This window comes from Notolepis coatsorum (assembly GCF_963971535.1).
Source record: "Notolepis coatsorum genome assembly, chromosome: 8".
Lineage (NCBI taxonomy): Eukaryota > Metazoa > Chordata > Actinopteri > Aulopiformes > Paralepididae > Notolepis > Notolepis coatsorum.
In genome coordinates this window covers 130695449-130717702 of record NC_140172.1, presented here as the reverse complement: position 1 = coordinate 130717702, position 22254 = coordinate 130695449, and the positions used below count along the sequence as shown (strand labels likewise).

Genomic DNA, 22254 nt, shown 5'->3' with positions numbered 1-22254 from the left:
GCGTGCGCACAGAACAGATGATTATTATGCATAAATAGTAGGAAACATGTTTGTATAGGAAATTACTAGTTTTCGTTTTTGGAAATATTGCCTTGAAATAGAGAAGCTGAAAAAGGTAGCAGGATGTAGCCTTCAATATATAAAGAAATTATATTGTCAACAGATATGGTTGAAAAACAAACGATGATACAATATTGTAGTTACAATTTCTTTAATTGAATTAACTAGAAAAGTAAATACAAACTAAATTAACAAGAGTTTATAGAAGGACAGTTTCCTTCTGAAGCACAACTTAATGCCTCATCCTTCCAGTCGGGAACATTTGTCACATAGTGAGAGTTCCACAGATCAAGCACATGGCTTGTATTTGGTTTTGCACCTCTCTTTCTTTGTTGATTGATTGATTGATTGAAAACTTTATTAACAGATTGCAGAATGGGTACAATACAGTACAGCTCAATACACACAATTGTTAAGGGGATGCAGACCAGAGAAAGACTTTCGTCTTGTTTACATCAGGGTCCCCCATTTTCAATTCATCAGGACATATATGACATACATGACATACAGATAGACAGTACTGCTACATCTATACATTTATGACATACCAGATTTGCAAATACAGTACTGTTTGTGATACAAAAAGAGTCAAGAAAAGGGAGTATATACATTTGACGTAGAAACTGTACATTGGAGGAGGTTGGGTGGGGGGGTTGGGTACATTGGGATATTGACAACCATACTGGGTAATTTACATTAGAGGTGGTTGGGGGGGGGGGGGGAGACACACTGTATAAACAAGCAAAACTGTACATTGGGGGGGGGGGGCACACTGTACAAACAAGCACAATTGTACATTGGAATATTGACAAAACCATACTAGGTAAATTACTGTACATTGGAGGGGGTTGGGTTAGGACATTTACAGGGGCCAGTTTCGAATTGCAGTCTCCCGTAGGTGTCCCTTGAGAGTGGTTTTGAAAGTGGGTAGTGATTCACATTCCTTTACAGTTTTGGGTAGGGCGTTCCACATTGATGTGGCATAATTGCTAAACGTGTTTAGTCCCTTGTTTGAGCCGAATCTGGGTTTAACATGATTTGTGGAGCTCCCTCTGGTGTTGTGATCGTGGTATTCACTGACCTTTGGGAAGTATTTTGTCATGTACATGGGTACCTTGGTCGTGTAGTGTATCTTGTAGACCAGGCCCATTGCAAGTTGCTGTACTCTGTCGTCTACTCTAATTGATTGATTGAAAAGTTTATTAACAGATTTGCAGAATGGGTACAGTACAGTACAGCTCAATACATACAATTGTTAAGGGGATGCAGACCAGAGAAAGACTTTCGTCTTGTTTACATCAGGGTCCCCCATTTTCAATTCATCATGACATATATGACATACATGACATACAGATAGACAGTACTGCTACATCTATACATTTATGACATATCAGATTTGCAAATACAGTACTGTTTGTGATACAAAAGTGTCCAGAAAAGGAGTGTATATACATTTGGCGTAGAAACTGTACATTGGAGGAGGTTGGTTGGGTGGGGTGGGGTTGGGTGAGGGCTGTACATTGGAGGTGGGGGGGGGGGGGGGGGGGGTTGGGTAGGGGACACACACACATTTTACACTGTACATTGGAATATTGACAAAGCCTTACTTGGTCATTTACTGTACAACTAGGTTAGGACATTTGTAGGGGCCAGTTTCGAATTGCAGTCTCACGTAGGTGTTTTTTGAGAGTGTTTTTGAAGGTGGGTAGTGATTCACATTCCTTTACAGCTTTAGGCAGGGCGTTCCACATTGATGTGGCATAATTGCGAAACGTGTTTAGTCCCTTGTTTGAGCCGAATCTGGGTTTTACATGATTTGTGGAGCTCCCTCTGGTGTTGTGATCGTGGTATTCACTGACCTTTGGGAAGTATTTTGACATGTACATGGGTACCTTGGTCGCGTAGTGTATCTTGTAGACCAGGCCCATTGCAAGTTGCTGTACTCTGTCGTCTACTCTAAGCCATCCTAGGTTGTCAAAGTGGGCAGGGGTGAGGTGGGTTCTAGGAGTCAGGTCAAGTAGTAGTCTGACTAGCTTGTTTTGAGATGTTTGTAATTTGTTTTTTAGTGCCTTTGAGGTGCTTTGGTACCATGAGGTGCAAGCATAGTCGTAGTACCCTTGAATGAGTGCTCCTGCTAGAGTCTTCAGGGTATTCTTGTTTACCAGAGAGGAGATCCGGTACAAGAATCGCGTTCGTTGGTTGACTTTTTTTATTACATTGGATGCCATTTTGTCACAGGAAAGATTAGCCTCTAGGATGGAACCCAGGTAGGTAATTTCATCTTTCCTTGTGATAATATTGTCACCCACTGTAACCGAGAAGCCGTCGGTCTTGCTGAGTTTGTTATTTGAACCGAAGAGAATGGACTCTGTTTTGCCCATGTGTAATGATAGTTTGTTGTCGGCGAGCCATATGCAGATTTTGCCTAGTTCCGAGCTGAGGGCTTTTTCAACCTGTAACTTGCTCTTGTCAGAGACCAGCAGGGCTGAGTCGTCCGCAAACAGGAACAAGTTGCAGTCACAAGCTGACGACATGTCATTTGCATAAATTAGGAATAGTAGCGGTCCTAGTATGCTTCCTTGTGGAACACCACAGCTCACTGTGAGGGGGGGGGATAGGGTACCGTTTACTTCCACCATCTGTTCCCTCCCCTCCAGGTAGGATTGTATCCAGCTCACTGATAAACCAATTGCTTTTAGCTTGTCAATCAGAATGGTGTGATTGACAGTGTCAAAGGCCTTTTGTAGGTCCAGCATGACCATGCCGCAGTATTTGCCCGCGTCCACCTCTTGTTTGATGTGGTCGTTCAAGTAGAGAAGGCATGTGTCAGTGGAGTGGGATGTTCCATCCTAGGTTGTCAAAGTGGGCAGGGGTGAGGTGGGTTCTAGGAGTAAGGTCAAGCAGTAGTCTGACCAGTTTGTTTTGAGATGTTTGTAATTTTGTTTTTAGCGCCTTTGAGGTGCTTTGGTACCATGAGGTGCAAGCATAGTCGTAGTACCCTTGAACAGGGTATCTGCAGGTTTAGCCCAGTCAGATTTAAGGCTTTTTAAGACTTTTTAATGCCACTCAGAATTAAATTTAATACCAATTTCACGATAACAAAATGGCAAAAATCATGGGTACTCTCAGTACTCATTCAAGGGTACTACGACTATGCTTGCACCTCATGGTACCAAAGCACCTCAAAGGCACTAAAAACAAGATTACAAACATCACAAAACAAACTGGTCAGACTACTGCTTAACCTCACTCCTAAAACCCATTTTTACCCCTGCCCACATTCAAAAACGCTCTTAAAGAGCACCTACGGGAGACTGCAATTCGAAACTGGCCACCGTAAATGTCCAACCCCCCCCCCCCCCCTCCTAATGTACAGTCTCATCCCCATCATATATATATAATATTTTCTGTTAGGATCTCTGGGTAACAGTACTGTATATTATTTGCATATCGTATATGTCACAAATGTAACAGTACTACAGTATATACCTGTATGTCATGTATGTCCCTATGCCATAAATGTCATGTCATGTATGTTTTTACTGTATTCATTTCTGTATATTTTATTTCATTTTTATTCTATTTTACTCTACTCTTATCCTAGGCAACTTGATTGATTTGTGTTATTATTCTAATTCGTGACCTGTCCTGTCTAAATGTTTAAATGTTGAGCGATTTGCAGTGTCAAATTTCCCACGGGATAATAAAAGTATTTCTATTCTATCTATTCTATGTTGTGTATGTCAATATGAATTCAAAATGGGGGACCCTGATGTAAACAAGACAAAAGTCTTTCTCTGGTCTGCATCCCCTTATTATTGTGTGTATTGAGCTGTACTGTATTGTACACATTCTGCAATCTGTTAAATAAAGTTGTCATTCATCCAGTTGTTTTGTTTTTGTGGTTTGGTTGAATGAATACTTTATTTAACAGATTTCAGAATGGGTACAATACAGTACAGCTCAATACACAATAATAAGGGGATGCAGACCAGAGAAAGACGTTTTTCTTGTTTACATCAGGGTCCCTCATTTTCAATTCATAGTGACATTTATGACATGCACAACATACATGACATCATGACATTTATGGCATAGGGACATACATGTATATATTACTGTTACATTTGTGACATATATGATATGCAAATATACAGTACTGTTACCCATAGATCCTAACATATATATATATATAAATATGATGGGGAGGAGACTGTACATTAGGAGGGGGTAGGTGTGTGGTAGAAAATAAATACATAGGGTGGGGTGAAGCTCTCACTCTCATCAACACAAACGTGTCCTTGCCCTTGTTTACATCCGTGGAGAGATTTTTTGGATGCAAGAAGCCAATCCAAACCTGGCTATGTAGGACGTTTTATCTTTTCCACACGTGAATGTTTTAGCGACTTCAGAGTCAGGGAACATCGCTTGAAACACCTCTCCTAGTCCCTCATTTCCATTGTAGGACTGATGCTTTGCGACTGTATTTAGAACCCACAGTACCTCAGCTTCAAGGGTTGGCGTGGAGCCGAACGTTACCCGGACAGGTGCAGATGTAATTGGTGGTAGACCTACCTGTCCCTGAGCAGTTGATGTGGACAGCGTCGCCGTCGAAAATAAATTTGATATTGAAGTTGTCTGCAGGCGGGTTTTTGCAGAGGTAAACATGCTTAGCGCTGTGCATGTGTGACTCGACTGCTTTTATTCCCATCGTTCCCAGTTTAAAATCCTTTTTGCAGAGTTTGCAGCAGGCCTCGTAATTATCTTTCACTGGGACCAACCACGGTGCAAACAGAGGGTTTTCGAGCCAGTTCTCATTAAATTTGCACTTTCCCATGTTAAATTAACGAGTGCAAATAAATACAAATCAATTAAACTAAACTAAACGTCAGCGTTATCGCTACGGCTTGAATAACGTGTTACCTATGCTCCGGTGTTCTGAAATAGCTCCCGACGGCGACACACATTAAGGACCACATTAAGGTTCCGCCCCACTGCGTACCGTTTGCGTGAAAGAAAAAAAAAGCCTGATTTATCTCCCGTTAATAGTTTCCCCCCAGATTTCACAATGAAACATAAGATGACATGGCATGTTTTTAAGACCTCCGAAAGTCGGATTTAAGACATTTTAAGACAAATTAAGGCCTTAATAGTTGATAGTTGAATTTAAGACTTTTTAAGGTCCCGCGGACACCCTGTTGAATGAGTGCTCCTGCCAGAGTCTTCAGGGTATTCTTGTTTACCAGAGAGGCGATCCGGTACAAGAATCGAGTTCGTTGGTTGACTTTTTTTATTACATTGGATGCCATTTTGTTATTGGTATCCTATTATTATGCAAAGTCTGATAGATAAGTGCCGGGTAGTGTAGTTGAAGACACCTGACGACCTGCGCTATTGTTATAAGACGGTGGGTACTTTCCTGATGAATTGAAAATGGGGGACCCTGATGTAAACAAGACGAAAGTCTTTCTCTGGTCTGCATCCCCATAACAATTGTGTGTATTGAGCTGTACTGTATTGTACCCATTCTGCAATCTGTTAATAAAGTTTTCAATCAATCAAGCGCACAACGAGTGGAGCGCATTTTTGTGTGCGCGCGCGTGCACATCCGTGCGCGACTGCGCGTACTTCTGCTCAGAAAACTGCTAGGACGGCGTGGTACCGCGTGGCACCACCACTGCATCACTGAATTAAAACAAAACTTGAATTGGAGGAGTCCAGTTCAGTGGATTTATTTACCGACTCTAAGCAAGTCTGAGTGCCTCCGTTTATCTTGCAATCTCCACCGTGTTGTGGCCAAGGAACAAACCATTCTCCCACACGAGAGACATCTCCCATCTGGTTCGAGTCGTCATCTGCAAAAATTGTGAAATCGGACACCCGGCACTACATTCTTAACCCTTTCAATACAGGCCGTCCGAACTTTTTTTGCATTTGCCTGGGAGCGCCAGATCACACCCGCGCACTTTTCAATAATCCATGATCTCATCGTCATGCTGCTATGTGTAAATAATGTAAATCATTCGAAGAATCTGGACACGGAGGAGGGGCTTCGTGTCATGTGGGGAAAAGTCGGGTCTCAGAGAGCAGCTGAATTAAGCAGAGGTTAAAAGTGAGAACACACAGAAGGTTAACCCTTTCACTGCCAACAACAGCAGGCTAACCCTTTCACTGCCACACTACAGAAGGTTAACCCTTTACACACTACCGACGGCAAGTAAAGAGTTAACCTTCTGTAGTGTGGCAGGCAGTGAAAGGGTTAACAGACAGTGGGAACACGGCTCAGAGGGGGGGGGGGCTGGAGAGGAAAGAGAAGGGGGGGGGGGCTGGAGGAAAGAGAAGGGGTTTGTTCCCTCCTCGACTTATTATAGGGGGGGAGAGTTTAATAAGAAGTTAATACGACTTTTTAATAAGTAGACTAATCAAGGCGATGTGGACATAATAAACCCAACGTTTCGTAGGAAGGAGACCATAAATAATAATAACGGAACTAAAGAAGGATGTTTGGACACGAGTAGGTGAGTCACACACCACCGCCCCGCCGCCTAACTTCTACTTGTAAACAACGAACTGCTGTTGGTGTGTCGAGTGTCGTACAAATCAAATAGTTTCGTTTTTTAGTTGCTTCTATTTAGAATCAGATGGTTCGTTATCGTTCAGATCTTTAAGAGCGTGCTCGGGGCAACGAGGATGTGCGCCACATTGTCGCATAGTAACCTAGATGTAGTCGTGCACGGGTTTACAATTAGGCTAATTTATGTAAATGCCTTAATAACTGATATGATTGGTTCGTTAAGTAGCAGGCTTGACACTTCAGATAAACTGTCCCTTACACCTCATTTAGCCTATAGGTCCTAGGCCTAGGGTGTTCTTAATTATCTTATAAACAGTTTTGAATGTTTTCAAATACTTAGTCGCCTGCCAGGCTTCTATTAGGCTACCCTTGAACTATATACAGCTTTCCAACATGTTTTTCAAAACTGTTTAGGACAATGTAATCAATTTGCATATATAAACAAAAAAAAACACAGAATTGCTTCTCAGCTTTTCATCCTTGTTTCCCCTCATCACTGTGTTCCAAGTTCACAGAAGGGAGAATGGAGGGAGAGACGACGGAGAAGGAGACGTCTGAGGAGAAGGAGAGTGATGACCATCCCACGGTGGAGGAAGAGGAGGGGAAGAAAGAGCTTCATCGCCAGACTGCAGCTGATGGGTTCTCCATAGACTACCAGGACCTCCCCATCATGCACTGGGAGGAGCTGAGTCTGCGGATAGCGGAGCTGGAGAAACAGGAGGCTGAGCGGAGGGCAAAGGTCAGGGTTCGAAAAAATGACTGGGTGGCCCAAGTGATCCACTGATATTGTTGGCGGGACACGGCGCAGGCGATCCGTTTCCAAGATGATCTCAAGTCTCACATCTGTCACGAGAGCCGTGTGTAGGCCCAACACGTCAAGAAATCTAAGCAAAGCCAACTTGCTATTGTTGAGAGAAGGGCCCTTTTTAGGGAGAAAGGGGATAATATTTCAATATTTGTTGATGACTAACAAACTAAAGGTGAAATAAATAAATAATAGACAGGATAATTATCAGCAGTGAAGGCTGTACTGTTTCACTATTCGGTTGTTAAGTCGTGACGTATCGACCTTCCAATAAACAGTTTCCGGAGCCAAGCTTCCTACGTTGGTCTCGTCTTTTTAACATGCCTCAGTGCTGTGTCCCTTGTTGTTCTAATAGATCTGAGTCATAGAAGAACTGTTTGGGGTATGTGCTCCTATAGTATCTCCTTCCGTCTGAAGCAGAGCGTTCGGCCCCGGCGTGGCTTCGGCCTTAACAAATGGCTATGAATTCTCCATCCTTTTCCCTCCCGTTTAGAGGAGAATTTCTAGGCAACTAAAAGGAGAAGTGGGACCCCAGGTACTCAGAAATGGTATTGCAGGAAGGAGGATAAATTAAAAAGCCTATATTATTGTAACACGACAACATCATTTTAAAACAAAGCTGACGTGTTTCAACCAGCTGGTCTTCATCCTGGCTTAACGAAGGAGCTACAGGTTCACCCTTGATTTATACAGGAATCGTCGTCACGGCGGCCCAGTAGAGGGCGATCCCATCGCATTAGTTCTTTAATAGTTGTCATACAGAAGTACAGAATACTTTCATACAAAATGCTTCTTACTGTTACGCTCCAGAGACTGTGCTAGACAAGATAGTATCAAATAACATAATAACATAATATAGCATGAATTTAGAAGAAGAAAATGAGGTCACAGTGTTCGGTATAGACATATGTACAATGTTCTGAGTTACCATATAATATACAATACACAATACTATGCAGTGTACTAATGTACAGTACTATCTAGTGCAAAGCAGAAATGGGATGAGGTACAATTTTAGGTACAATTTACAGTAAGGTGTACGAGTTGTAGTGCAATCCTTCATCCATAAATATAAAGTGTGGGGAGTGGGTGCTACAGTGTGTTTGTTTAAAGTGGGTGTGTGCTATAAGTGTGTGGAGTGGGTGCTACAGTGTGTTTGTTTAAAGTGAGTGTGTGCGTGTGGATGTGTGTGCTATGTGCGTTTGGTGGTTGTTGTTGTGTAGTGTTCATTCATTGTTCGTTTAGCAGCCTGATGGCCTGGGGATAGAAGCTTCTTCTGAGTCTTTCTGTGCTCGCCTTGAGACTCCTGTATCGCTTGCCTGACGGCAGCAGTTCAAAGAGGCAGTTGTTCGGGTGACTGGAGTCTTTAATGATTCTCTTAGCCTTGCCCTTGCAACGCTTGTAGTAAATGTTCTGGAGGGTGGGGAGCCCCCCTCCAATTGTGCGTTCGGCTGAACGTGTCACTCTTTGTAGTCTGCTTTGGTCTTGTGCAGTGCTATTCCCAAACCAGGAGGTGATGTTGCCGGTCAAGATGCTCTCTATTGTACATGAGTAGAAGTTCTTAAGGATCTTCTGGCTGACTTGGAACTTCCTTAGGCGCCTGAGGAAGTAGAGGCGTTGTCGTGCCTTCTTCACAACACTGTTAATGTGTGTGGTCCATGTCAAGTCCTCGGATATGTAGGCTCCGAGGTACTTAAAGCTGTTGACTCTCTCAACCGGTGCCCCGTCGATGCTGAGGGGGCTGTAGTCCTTGACCCCCGACCTCCTGAAGTCCACAATCATCTCCTTTGTTTTGCTGACGTTCAGGGAGAGGCTGTTTTCCTGGCACCATCCCGCCAGGACCTTGACCTCTTCCAGGTAGGCCCTCTCGTCGTTGGCAGAGATCAGGCCCACCACCACTGTGTCGTCAGCAAATTTGACGATTGTATTGCTACTCCGCTGAGCCACACAGTCGTGTGTGTACAGGGAGTAGAGGAGGGGACTCAGAACACAGCCCTGGGGGGCCCCTATGTTGAGGGTGATGGATGAGGAGGTGCAGTTGCCTGCTCTAACCACCTGGGGTCTGCCAGTCAGGAAGTCCAAGACCCACTGGCAGAGGTCATAGCCCAAGCCCAGGTCCCTGAGCTTGGCTATGAGTATGGAGGGGACTATGGTATTGAATGCCGAGCTGTAGTCGATGAATAGCATTCTCACATAGTTCCCCTGCCTCTTGTCCAGGTGTGATGCTGCTGTGTGCAGCACATGGGATATGGCGTCCTCCGTGGACCTGTTGGGGCGGTATGCAAATTGCAGGGGGTCCATGTTGATGGGGAGGGAGGAGCAGATGTAGCCCTTTACTAGCTTCTCGAAGCACTTCATGGCTATGGAGGTGAGAGCTACAGGGCGGTAGTCGTTGAGGCAAGCAGGCTTGGATTTTTTGGGTACAGGGATAATAGTGGACTTCTTCAGGCAGGTGGGGATGACAGCCTGTTCTAAGGACAGGTTAAATATGTCAGTGAATACTGGGGCCAGTTGGTCGGCACAGACTTTTAGGACGCGGCCGGGGATGCCGTCTGGACCTGCTGCCTTCCTGATATTCACTTTTTTAAAGGTCCGCCTCACCTCATGCTCTGTTACCCTGAACACTGCGCCTCCATCAGCAGCCGACCCCCCCCCCCCCATTGCCGAGGCTTGTGAGCTGGTGTTGTTATTACCAGCATCAAACCTCGCATAGAATGTATTGAGGTCATTTGCTAAGGAGATGTCACTGTTCAGTTTGAGGGAGGCGCCTTTGTAGTCTGTCATCGTTTTGAGCCCCTGCCACATAGCTCTAGAGTCAGCTTGTTCAAACTGGAGTTCAATTTTATCCCTGTAGCGTCGTTTGGCCTCTGACACAGTCCTCCTTACGTTGTATCGCGCCACCTTGTGGTCATTCATGTTGCCTGCCTCTAGGCCGTCGTTGTATGCTTTGGTGCGCTCTCTCAGAGCTTCACGGACGGATTTGTCTACCCAGGGTTTTTGATTTGGGTAAACTTTCATTTTGGTAGTGGGGATTGTTTCTTTCACCCTAGTACAAACATAGTCCAGCACTGTCTCCGTGTAGGCATTAATGTTATCTGTGTCGCGGAACACATTCCAGTCTGTGTTGTGAAACACTGACCGGATCGTATCCTCTGACGTCACATCCCATTTCTGCACCTCTCGCGAGACTACGGGAGTACTTTTAATTTTCTGTCTGTACTTCGGTGTAAGAAAAATTGATGCGTGATCTGACTTACCGAAGCCACTATCAGAATGAGCCTTGTAGCCACCTTTAAATTGCGTGTAACAGTGATCTAGGATGTTACCGCCTCTGGTGTTGCAAGTCACATGCTGATAGAAGTCGGGCAATACCTTTCTCAGATTGGCGCTATTGAAATCTCCCAGAACTAAAATGGCGGCGTTAACATTCGCCTCTTGGATTCTATTTACCTCGTCGTGTAGTCTGGAGAGCGCAACCTTGTTGCTGGCTTCAGCTTGCGGTGGAATATACACTCCGACCAGGACGATCGCCGTTAACTCCCTCGGGAGGAAGAAAGGACGACACTTGATGGTTATATATTCCAGTTCTGGGGAGCAGTGGTTGGATAGTTCCTTCACATTAGTTGGGTCACTCCAATTTTTGTTCAACATGAAGGCAATACCTCCTCCACGTTGTTTACCGGATTCTGCTGTTCTATCCTTGCGGTGAATGAAGAAATGATCGGCCGGTAGGATGGCGTGGTCTGGGACTTCTGGCGCCAGCCACGTCTCGATGAAGCAGAGAACGTTACAGTCCCTAACGTCTCTCTGGAATTGAATCCTTGCTCGGATGTCGTCTAGTTTATTGTCTATTGATTGTACATTGGCTAGCAATATACTGGGTAGTGGTGTCCTGTGCCGCCTGGTTCTCAGCCTGTTACGGACTCCAGCTCTCTTTCCTCGCCGTCTGGGTCCTTTGTCCCTGGGGGCGAGATCCGGTCCTGATGTCCTCAAGATCTCAACGGGCCATTGTTGCGGTTCAGAGAGCTGATCCAGAGAGTAATCCAGTCGGTAAGTTTCCCGTAATCCAATGTCTATTAGTGACTGACGGTCATACACATTAATTGCACCTACTGTTGGTACAGACAAAACTCTTAAAACTATAAATATTAACAAAAGTATGCACAGTCTCGACGGAGCGCACAGACAGGCAGCCGGACGTAGCGGCGTCATCTTTCATCATTACACGGGTCAATCAATCAATCAACCCAAAGAAAGTTTGAGAAATCGATAAAGTCACAACATGACACAGAGTAAAGAGAAGTATATACAAGAAGAATATAAGGGAAGGTTTTCTACATCGGGGGCAGTTAGAAATTACGATTGGTAATTGGAGCATATTCATAGGAAACATGTGAATTCTACGTCCTCATTTAGACCTGGGTGGTTCAGAGTATTCAAGAGATGGTGAATTAAAAAATGTTTCTGGTTGGTTCAGTTTTCTGATCCTGTCCCCAGACTCCCCACCCCTTGTTGGTGGACTGAATTTCCCTCTGGATCAATAACGTACTTCTATTCTATTCTAATATGTCCCAACCCTTCGATTTCAACAGAGAATCATTTTCATCATGAAAGCGCATAAAATGTCAAGCAATAGGGTAGTCCTAAGCTTTCCCTGAACAACCCCTGGTCTCTTACAGATGTGCTCCAACCCTGCGGGACAAACTTGTACACAGCTATCTCTCTCCAGAGAGGAAGGCTCAAAAGACCTACTGGTATAGTCAAGAGTTTTATTTGTCATGGCATACAAGTATACAATACTGGTATGTACAGATGTATGAGTGGTTGTCCCCATAGTGATACTGTCATACAAACCAAAACGTGTATTTATTTTAAAACCAAGAGAACATTTAAGATGAACAATTTCATGAACTGTACTAGTACCACCTTTGTCATTAATCGCTTGTGAGAATGGTATTTTGTACGCGAGTCATACAAAAAGACACCAACGTGACCGACTTGCAGAGCATAAATTAAAATAAGAACTTGCAACCAGGACTACCCTATGTAATAGTTTGTACTAGAGCCAGAATAGGTGCATGACACCTATTTAATTTAATGCGCTTTCATGATCAAGAATTATTCTCTGTAGAAAATCGAAGGGTTGGAACATATTAGACCACCAACGAGGGGATAAGGATAAGAAAACTGAACAAACGAGAAACATTTTGGATTCACAGTCTTGACGCTCTGAATTACCCAGGTCTAAATGAGGACGTTGAATGATCTGCTGGGCACCTGTGATGACGAGAGCCTGTTATAAATAAAGGGTGAACCCCGTAGCACCTTTGTCATGCCCCGATGAAGACCAGCTGGTCCAAACACGTTGGCTTCTTCTTAAAATAATGTAGCGGACTGTGTCACGGTGAGAAAAAAAACTTTCAATGTATCCTCCTTCCTGCAATACCTTCTTGGGATCCCTGGGATCCCACCTCTGGTTGCAGTCGTCTTGTTAAAGTTGTCACGTCCCACGAGCAGCTGATGACTGTTTCGTTGTAAAACATTGTACTCACCCGAGCGCCCAGTTGAACTCTGCTGCTTATTCTTGGCAACTAGATATATATATATTTTTTAGAACAGAAAAGACTGAACACACCCAAGGAAACTATAAAAGAAGGAAGGGTCATCACGTCACTGTGTAGCACATGAACGAACGCACATTGGTGCCAAGTGTGGAAACATTCAGTTTGGTCGACATTGATTTCAAGATTTAGATTTCAAGAGGTTTATTTGTCACATACATACCAGGGCATACAGTGAAATGCGGGTGGCCATGCCCGCTTTGATTGTGAAACTAATACAAAATAATTAAATAGACATAATAAACAGGTCATAAAATAGGCATGACAAAATAGACATGCTAAAGTCCTGATTGAGTTGAATGGGATCAGCCATCTCGTCATTTAAACAGGTTATTACCTCTGAGGTCAGAATCATCAGCAATGTGTTGCATTGTTAACTAGCTAACGTTTGATATATTGATTGATGTATATTTCCTCAGATAGCTGGTATATTTGATATATATATAATACAGGCTTCAATGGGGGGCGACAGTGGCTCAGGAGGTAGAGCGGTCGTCTGGTAGTCGGAAGGTTCCCGGTTCGATTCCCGCTCCTCCCGGGCAGTGTGTCGCTGTGTCCTTGAGCAAGACACTTAACCCCTAATTGCTCCCGATGAGCAGGTTGGCACCTTGCATGGTCGCCTCCGCCATCGGTGTGTGAATGTGTGAGTGAATGGGTAAAATGTGAGGAACAAAAATTGTAAAGCGCTTTGGATAAAAGTTCTATATAAATGCACCATTTACCAATAGAACTGGCACCAAGCAGGGCATGGAACGCTGGTCTTGTGACGTGGTGACCCTTCCTTTTTATTTTTATTTTATCCACTTTTTCTCCTTTTTCTGTTTTTTCTCCCATCCCAATTTAGTCTTGCCAATTCCCCCCTCCCCTGTCTTGATCGTTGCTCGCATGTGCCCCCCACTGGTCGGTCGTAGGGAAGGTTGAAGAATCTATCGCATGTCCCCTCCGATACATGCAGAGTCAGCCAGCCACATCTTTTCACCTGCCAGCGCGGACTCTCATTGGCGAGGTGTAACGTGTGGGAGGCTCACACTACCCTTGCCATCTCCTGTCCTTGCTATGCAGGCACCCTGACCGACCTGTAGGAGTCGCTGTTTACAACGACAAGATTACCACCCATCGACTTCCCTCCCGCTGACTGCCAATTGAGTCAGTATGACGGCCGGAGGCAACGCTGACAGCCAGATTCGATACCGGTGTCTCTCGCGTTGGTGATGAGCGCTTAGACCACTGCGCCACCCAGCCGCCCGAGTCGGCCCGACCCTTCCTTCTTTTATAGTTTCCTATCGACAGGTAGCCTAGGCATTGTCCAACTAACACCTCTCCCAAAGGCTACCCGTCACTGTCCACTTCCATTCATTGTGCTAAGCTAGGCTAACGTGCAGCCAGATAGCTTTCTACTGAACGCACAGAGAGGAAACTGTATCTATCTTATTGTCTCTCTCTGGAGAAGACGGTAAGCTAATTTCCCCAAATGTTGGTGTGTTCCTTTAACACCGCTGGGCTGCCGAGGACCCAACATGTGTCACATCACCACTAATGTGTTGTAGTTAGCTTAGGTTGTAGAGTGAGAAGAAAGTAGTTTCAAACAAAACGGAGACAATTATATCTAGGGTTGTTATTAATTAATTAACATCTATGTTTAGATGTAATACTGACAAAATACTGAATAGCTACACGAAACAAGGACACGAGTCCCGGCAGGACAATAGAGTGGCACTGGAAACACATTTAAGTTTAATTTGCATGAACTATACTATGTTTTCAAGTTTGTTTTATTTGTTACATACACATTACATACACATACATTATAGTGAAATGCTTGGTTCTGTATGACCCTAATATTGTGCATCATACAGTAAATAAAAAAGTAAAAGAGTAAGGACCAAACGGTATACAAAATATACAATATACAAAAAAGAAATGCAGATAAATTGCTAAAATGAGGTAGAGAGGTAGTGCAATTTTGTAAGAATAAATGGATCAAATATTGTGTAATGTTAAAAATGTGTTTAAAGTGAGTGTGTGGATGTTGTGTGTACGTCTGCAATGGTGAAATGGAATGGGGTATGACATGGAATTCACCTTCCTATAGATGTAAAAGTACTGCGTTGCTGTTTGCATACATGCATGCTCTGTCGCTACAGTCCTGCATGTTAACGATTCGCGGCCAACCACGTATATATACATGATTGGGCGCCATCCATCTCCTCTCCATCCCTCGCACCAGGTTACGGACTTTCGGGGACAAAGCCTTCAGTGTTGCGTCCCCTACCCTCTGGAACTCTCTCGTCTCTCCCCCCCGAAATCCGCAACGCCCCAACCCTGGACACCTTCAAAACTGCTCTAAAAACTCACCTCTTCACCAAGGCTTTTCCCCATCAGTTTTTGTCCTGAATGTGAAGCGACCTTGGGTTCTATGAAAGGCGCTATATACATTTTATCTATTATTATTATCCTTTGAAGGCCAACCACGTATATATACGTTGTAAACTCGGTTTTGCTTTTATTCCATTTTAATATCCTACTCAATGTCACAGAGCTGTATTTTGGCTAGATCCTGGTATTGGCGCTGTCTCGATAATGCAGTTTCCCCTGTTGCAGACCGGGTGTCACTTTTTTTTTGCTCCGTTAGCTTTTATGTTAGCCAAAAGCTATGGCTTTACCAGATCGCCTGGAATACTTTTTGCGACGCCGAATTCAGTATGCAGTAAATGAATATAGCATCAGCCAATGGACATATCGATCTACCAGATGGCGATCAAATAACTGGGAAATTCTTTTTGGAATCCAACCGGCCACAGGTAAGAGCGATTTGACGTCAATTTCAGTCTGATCGGGCCTTGTTCTCATAGCCATCCACCCGGTCAGCGTATGATGTTGCAATAACGAATGCCGTTATTGGTAATCAATAATCAGAAACGACTTCCCCCGCCCCCGCCTTTCATGCATTCATGGTGGATCATATGCATTTCGATTTTTAACTCTAGCTTGTGTAGGGCCGAAACGCCAAATCGATTTAACGTTATTAGCTTAGCGCCCTATAACTAGCTTTGCAGGAATTACCCCAGACCATTGCGGTATATAGTTCATATTCACGACGCTATAAAACGGGAACGTATTGATGAAAAAATTATTTCTTTATGGCATATTGAAGGAAAGGTTTATACTGTCAATTGACAATGACAATGGACACATAGCAATAATATAAAATCTAGATTTAGCTCTACAAACAACCTCACGCACAGTGAAAACTTGTAATGAAAAGCTGGCCTCATAGAGTGGGATTAGACGTGGGCCCAATGGCCCCGAATGTGTTAAATCCATGTGTGCAACCAGGAAAAACTAGACAACCAAAAGGGAAGTGGATCTAACAACCACAGCGTGGGAGAACAGAACGTGTTTGTGTAGATTATAGCTGTGTATAAATACGTTGTCGTAATAATAACAACCGGGCTGAATGAACAACTCGTCTCCTTCACGTCGTATGGGATTCACCGTTAAATCCTAGCTGCCGAATGGGGGAAGAGCCATTGACGTCGGCCTCCTAGTGGTAATTACAAGCGGGAGATGTGGGATTTGTTTATAGGCTCCCAATATGCCCTCTTTTGGTGTTAACGAGGAATGCGGAAGTGTGTCAGAGTAGGCAGAAAACAACACTGCTGTCTACCGTCTGCGTTCCCTTTGCTCCACGGGGTCTTTCAGAAACGGATAGTAACACCGGTCCATCATAAAAATAGGAGTGTCACAAAAATGTACATCTTGGTCGTGGGGGGGGGGGGGGGGGGGCGTTTTCCAGCGAATTGAAGCGCTTCCAAGTTGTAGTAATGAGACTACCCTTTTGTGACGTAAAATTACCCCGCCCCTAATTACTCTGACCCCTCCCCTAATTACTCTTTTCCTCTGACCCATCCCCCAATTACTCTTTTCCTCTGACCCCTCCCCCAATTACTCTTTTCCTCTGACCCCTCCCCTAATTACTCTTTTCCTCTGACCCCTCCCCTAATTACTCTTTTCCTCTGACCCCTCCCCTAATTACTCTTTTCCTCTGACCCCTCCCCTAATTACTCTTTTCCTCTGACCCCTCCCCTAATTACTCTTTTCCTCTGACCCCTCCCCTAATTACTCTTTTCCTCTGACCCCTCCCCTAATTACTCTTTTCCTCTGACCCCTCCCCTAATTACTCTTTTCCTCTGACCCCTCCCCTAATTACTCTTTTCCTCTGACCCCTCCCCTAATTTCTCTCTTCCTCTGACGCCTCCCTTGTTGAAATAAAGTAAGAAATGTATAAAAACTGATGCCCTCCCTCCCCTTGTCTCTTCTCTTCTGATCTCTCCCCGCTTGCTCTCTCCCCCAGAGTGGAAGTGGGATGAAGCTGATGCCGGCAGGGAGGATGGAGGAGAGGCGAGGAGGACAGCCGAGGACGGGGGACTGGGGGGACGACGAGGACCTGCGTAGAACCAGATTGACCGTCGTCACGTCTCGGTAAAGACAAATAATACAAACTGTCCATTTATTTGCACTTTTAACTCATTCGGGGCCAGACCCGAGATATCTCGGGTTAACTCGCCGACGCTTGAGTGCCAAACCCGAGAAAAGTCGGGTTTTCATCGTTATTTCTTTTATTCAATATTTCCATTCATTATCCATCCAGGGAGCCTGGTGTTATCATAGGGAATGAGTCTGAGATAGCAAAAGTCCAATACCGCCGCCTGGTAGGATGCGGCCGGTATTGCACATCATTTGAAACTCTGTGGCCGGAATCCACAGAGAATGGATTGCGAGCGAAGCAAATTGCATTCACGGAGCCTGCCCTGCATCTGCGAGGTATCCACAAAGCACATTGCTCGATGAGATAACATGCGCAGACACGCCCAATGTGTGTAGCTTGAGAGCAGTTTGCACTCTGCCCCGCTGACAGCGCTCTTGGCAGAAATGTGTGTCGAAATAGCGTGCTGTCAAGTTTAGCGCGCTGTCCAAAAAAAGAAAAGAAATTAGAAATCAAGAAATCACTCCATCCATTAACTCTTTCAGTGCCACGCCTGGTTTTCCGTTTTACCGCTTGAATGCCACCATCGGCGCCAATGTTAACGTTAATATCGCCTAATCTATGTTTTAAATTATGGCTATGTGTCTAATCTGCCCATCGCATTATCAAAGACTATTTTCCAGTCAGTGCTGTGAAGGCAGATTGTTTTTTTATCGCGTCGTTTCCGTTTCAGAGCAGTTAGAAAAGCCTTTTTATTAATCGTTTTCAAATAAACGCTAGATGATCATTATTATACGTGCACGCAAGCACATTACGGCCGCGCACTGATAATCGCTCCGTTGATTTCCTCACAGACTTTTACAGTGAAACCGAAAGAAGACATTTCACAAAACAGCTTATAACTTCATCAAACTTACTCCGATTATCCTACCACTGATAACATAGAGTCCTTACCTGACATCAGATGGTATCCAACTGGTATATTCCAATTTCTGATCACCATTCGAAAAAATCGATACGTGTATGGATCCAACGCGACACTGTAGAACTCCATGATCCGCGGGGCTCTGAGGCTCCAGAATGAACTGTGGTAACCCCGGCTGGATCAGTGAACTGGAAAATGTGGAGTACCGGATTTTTTTCCCCATTCATTTTCATTGAGTCCATTCCAAAATCACTTATGTCATCTGGGAGACGACAGGGGGCGCTTTTTTCCAAAGTGATCACCGGCGCAGCTCGGCTATACTCGGGTAGGCTCGGGTGATGCAATAATTTTTCAGATCGCAAAAAAATAATAATAATAATAATTCCGAGAAATCTCGTGAGTGGCACGCAACCACCTATAAAAAAAACAGAGAAATCTCGTGAGTGGCACTGAAAGAGTTAACTCAACTGGACTGTCATACTATTCATTTGCACTAGCACTATTGCACTTGGGACATTGATATTATATTATTGATGTTATTATTTATACATGCTATATTCAGTATGTTTGTATGTGGTGATGCTCTAAACTCAATTTCGTTGGACCAACAATGTCAATGACAATAAAGATTATATTCTTTTGCACTCCTCTATACATTACGAAGTAAACGAAATACAATACAAAATGAACGGAATACTAAAGAAAATAGATCTTATGAGTTATGAACAGTATCTAACTTGTTCGAGAAATATAAAGCCGTAGAAAATAAGAAATAAGGCTATAGCACTGACATTTCAAATGCTTGCTTCTGAGATGATGATCAATACAGTAAACATTTATTTCTGATATAGGTGCTGGTCCGCAGTAATGCAATGTCATGATTATTATTATTCTGAAGTTATTATTATTATTATTAAATAACATTTTTATTAATAATGAATTAATAAGAACTCGTCTCCTTCACTATAATCTAAATGAAATCAGATATAGGCCAGGGCTTTACAACTTAATAAAGAATATATATTAAATGGGATAGGAACTAAATTAAATGTACCATATACAATGAAATAATATTATAATCATATTGGGCTATATTCCGTTTATATCCCATTTAATTGTATTCAATTTCTTTATTAAGTTGTAAAGCCCTGGCCTATATTTTATTTCATAATTAGATTATATTCTAGTGAAGGTTATTATTCATTAATTATTAATTTTATTATAATAATAATAATAATAATAATAATAATAATAATAATAATAATAATAATAATAATAATAATAATAATAATAATAATAATAACTTTGTTTTATATAGCGCCTTTCATAAACCTAAGGTCGCTTATAGGGGAGCAATAACAAACAGACTGTAGCTAAGGGGCTACACAACCCTGACTGTATTTAAATAATGAGCTTGGCAAATACTAAATGATATATTAACCAATATTAAATGTACACAAAATGGCGGACACTCTTATTAACTTTGAGGGGACAGGGGTACCGAGTTGAATTATTACATTTAATGTGTAACATTAAACTGGGGCTAATAAAATGTACATGCAACCAGTCGGGTAGTGGCTGGATAGAGGGGGCCTCGGAGTATGTCACTGCACTTCTCCTGGCTTTGGCGATATTACGATACCGCTTTTAACTGGTAATTCACTACACCAACGTTACCATACAGCGTTGTAGCAAAAAACAACTCCCTCCTCTCCTCTCTCTCTCACTTTTTGTGGGTGAGACTGGCTCGCAAACTATAACGGTAACTCTTCTCCGTCCCAATACGTGCAGGTGCGCGCTGTATACAGCCACTATAGCGATATATCTCTGCATGTGGCTATTAGATTATGTTTATACAGCATTAAGCCAAAGCCCACAACGTTATATAACGATATTTAAATAAGTACGATGCTCAATATCTTGATTTGATATTGTCGTTCGAGATATTCTATATTCTTTCACGGTCTGCTACAATTACTGCTGCCATGATCACCTGTTTAGAGGCTCATTTACATAGAAAGGGGAGATTTTCCGCCCATATTACCTCATTTAAGTATACGCCAATTGCACGGACGCAAAGCCTATGTTACGCATGAGCAACCTAATTTCATTCATTTGAGAGCGAGATGCGCCGGCTTTGCGTCGGAAAACGTGAGCAAAGCCTCTGTGGATTCCGGCCTGTGTCTTGGGCTGTGCGTCGATCATATCGGTCCGGGCGGACTTTTCCATGTCAGCAAAGGGAGCGGTTGTCCCGATCAGCTTGAGGAGCGTCAAATGATCCAGATGGATGATGTATGGCGGATTATGTCCGTAACGTATTCCGTTGGTGATGATCAAAGCAAAAATAAAACGATGGAACATAATACCTATCGTATGCATTTGATTTTTTAATTGTAGCGTGTGTAGGGACGGAATGCCAATGCATTTAGTATAATACTCGTTGTGGGCTATTGCCAGCCTCCCATGAATTACCCTAAAACCATACTTATATTCACCACGGTATAAAACGGGAATGTATGGATGAAAAAATCATTTCTTTTTCACATATTGAACGATAGATACTCAATGTCAAATGGGCCATAGTATTGTATCCATAGCTATAATATATAATATAGTTATAGCCCTGCAAACACCGCCACATATCCCTATACTTTAAAGCGTTGGCCAGCTCCCATTCGTTTCCCTATTCCCCCCCCCCCCCCCCCCCCCCCCCCCCCCCCCCCCAAGCCCAAACAGTAGTTTCAGCTCGTAGAGAGAGGGAGGAGGGAGCCACATGGCGCATCTCTCCAGTTATTTTTAAACGTCTTTGGTAACTTGTAGAAGATGACAGAAAGGCCTTTGGTCAAGAAGAAAGGTGCCTACTGCCTATTTTAATTCTAAGTGAGTCCCGGCTAGTGTCACCTCTCTCCAGCCAGAACCACCAGCTGCTCTGTTCAGCTGCTTCTGAGGCTGTCGTCCCTTAAGTCCTTATGTCCTGATGTAAACCCTGACCATAGATCTCTATCTCCCTGCATAAACTGTTTGTGAATGTTGCAACAAATAATTGGCACCCGACCTCCGCAGGGTTTTAGCTCGGCTAAGTTGTTTAGCCTCAGCCGTTACAGTAGGTTGGTGTCTGTGGTTCTCTTCCTTTCGTGTGTGCGTGCGTGCATGTGTGTGTCTGTGTGTGTGTCATTTACTGCGTCCTCCCACATCACGGCAAAACTCTGCACAATAAACAGTACGTTGTGTGTTGGTCCTAACCTCTGGTGCAGACTGCTTCTGGTGAAACGGAAAATTGCTGGCTACTACTCGTGTATATCCCAAATCCCTAGCCCTGTTCAATCATTCAATTTTGTAGTCATATTTAGTAATAATAACTAGAACAAGTATTGCTATTAATGGATTGTTAGCAATAACTGCATTGCTATTATGTATTATTATGCCACTTCTCTCCCTCTCTCGTTGACTCTCCTCCAGACTCTACAACCACAAAAAACCTACAGCTCTGCTTCATCAACAACAGTGACAGTGAGGAAGATGATGAGGGAGCCAATAAAGAGGTTGGTGTTGTGGTCGACTGAACCCCATGTTTTCCTCTCAACACTGAAGCCAGGTTTCTACATTGACATTTAACCCCTGTTAAGTAGCGCAAAGGAGAGGTACGTCCTCTATCCTGTATTGCTAAATGCATTATATAATATTTTTATTTAATCAGGTAAATTAATTGAGAACCAGTTCTCATTTACAATAACAAACCTGGGCCACATGGCGAGAACATTATAAAATAAATAAACACAGTAA

General features: G+C 43.5%; 1 protein-coding gene across 2 annotated transcripts; it reads left to right on the top strand.

The window, feature by feature from the left end:
• The first annotated feature begins 6420 nt into the window (after positions 1-6420).
• LOC311233119 (uncharacterized protein) lies at positions 6421-22016 on the top strand. 2 transcript variants are annotated; one of them, XM_084320008.1, is made up of 4 exons: positions 6421-6578; positions 7150-7373; positions 17415-17542; positions 21931-22016. In XM_084320008.1, exons 2-4 carry the CDS (start codon positions 7158-7160, stop codon positions 21977-21979), a joined length of 393 nt encoding a protein of 130 aa, XP_084176134.1. In that variant the 5' UTR covers positions 6421-6578; positions 7150-7157; the 3' UTR covers positions 21980-22016. The 2 variants fall into 2 exon arrangements, with proteins under 2 accessions (XP_084176134.1, XP_084176133.1); XM_084320007.1 differs by having other exon boundaries at positions 7143-7373.
• The last annotated feature ends 238 nt before the right edge of the window (positions 22017-22254 follow it).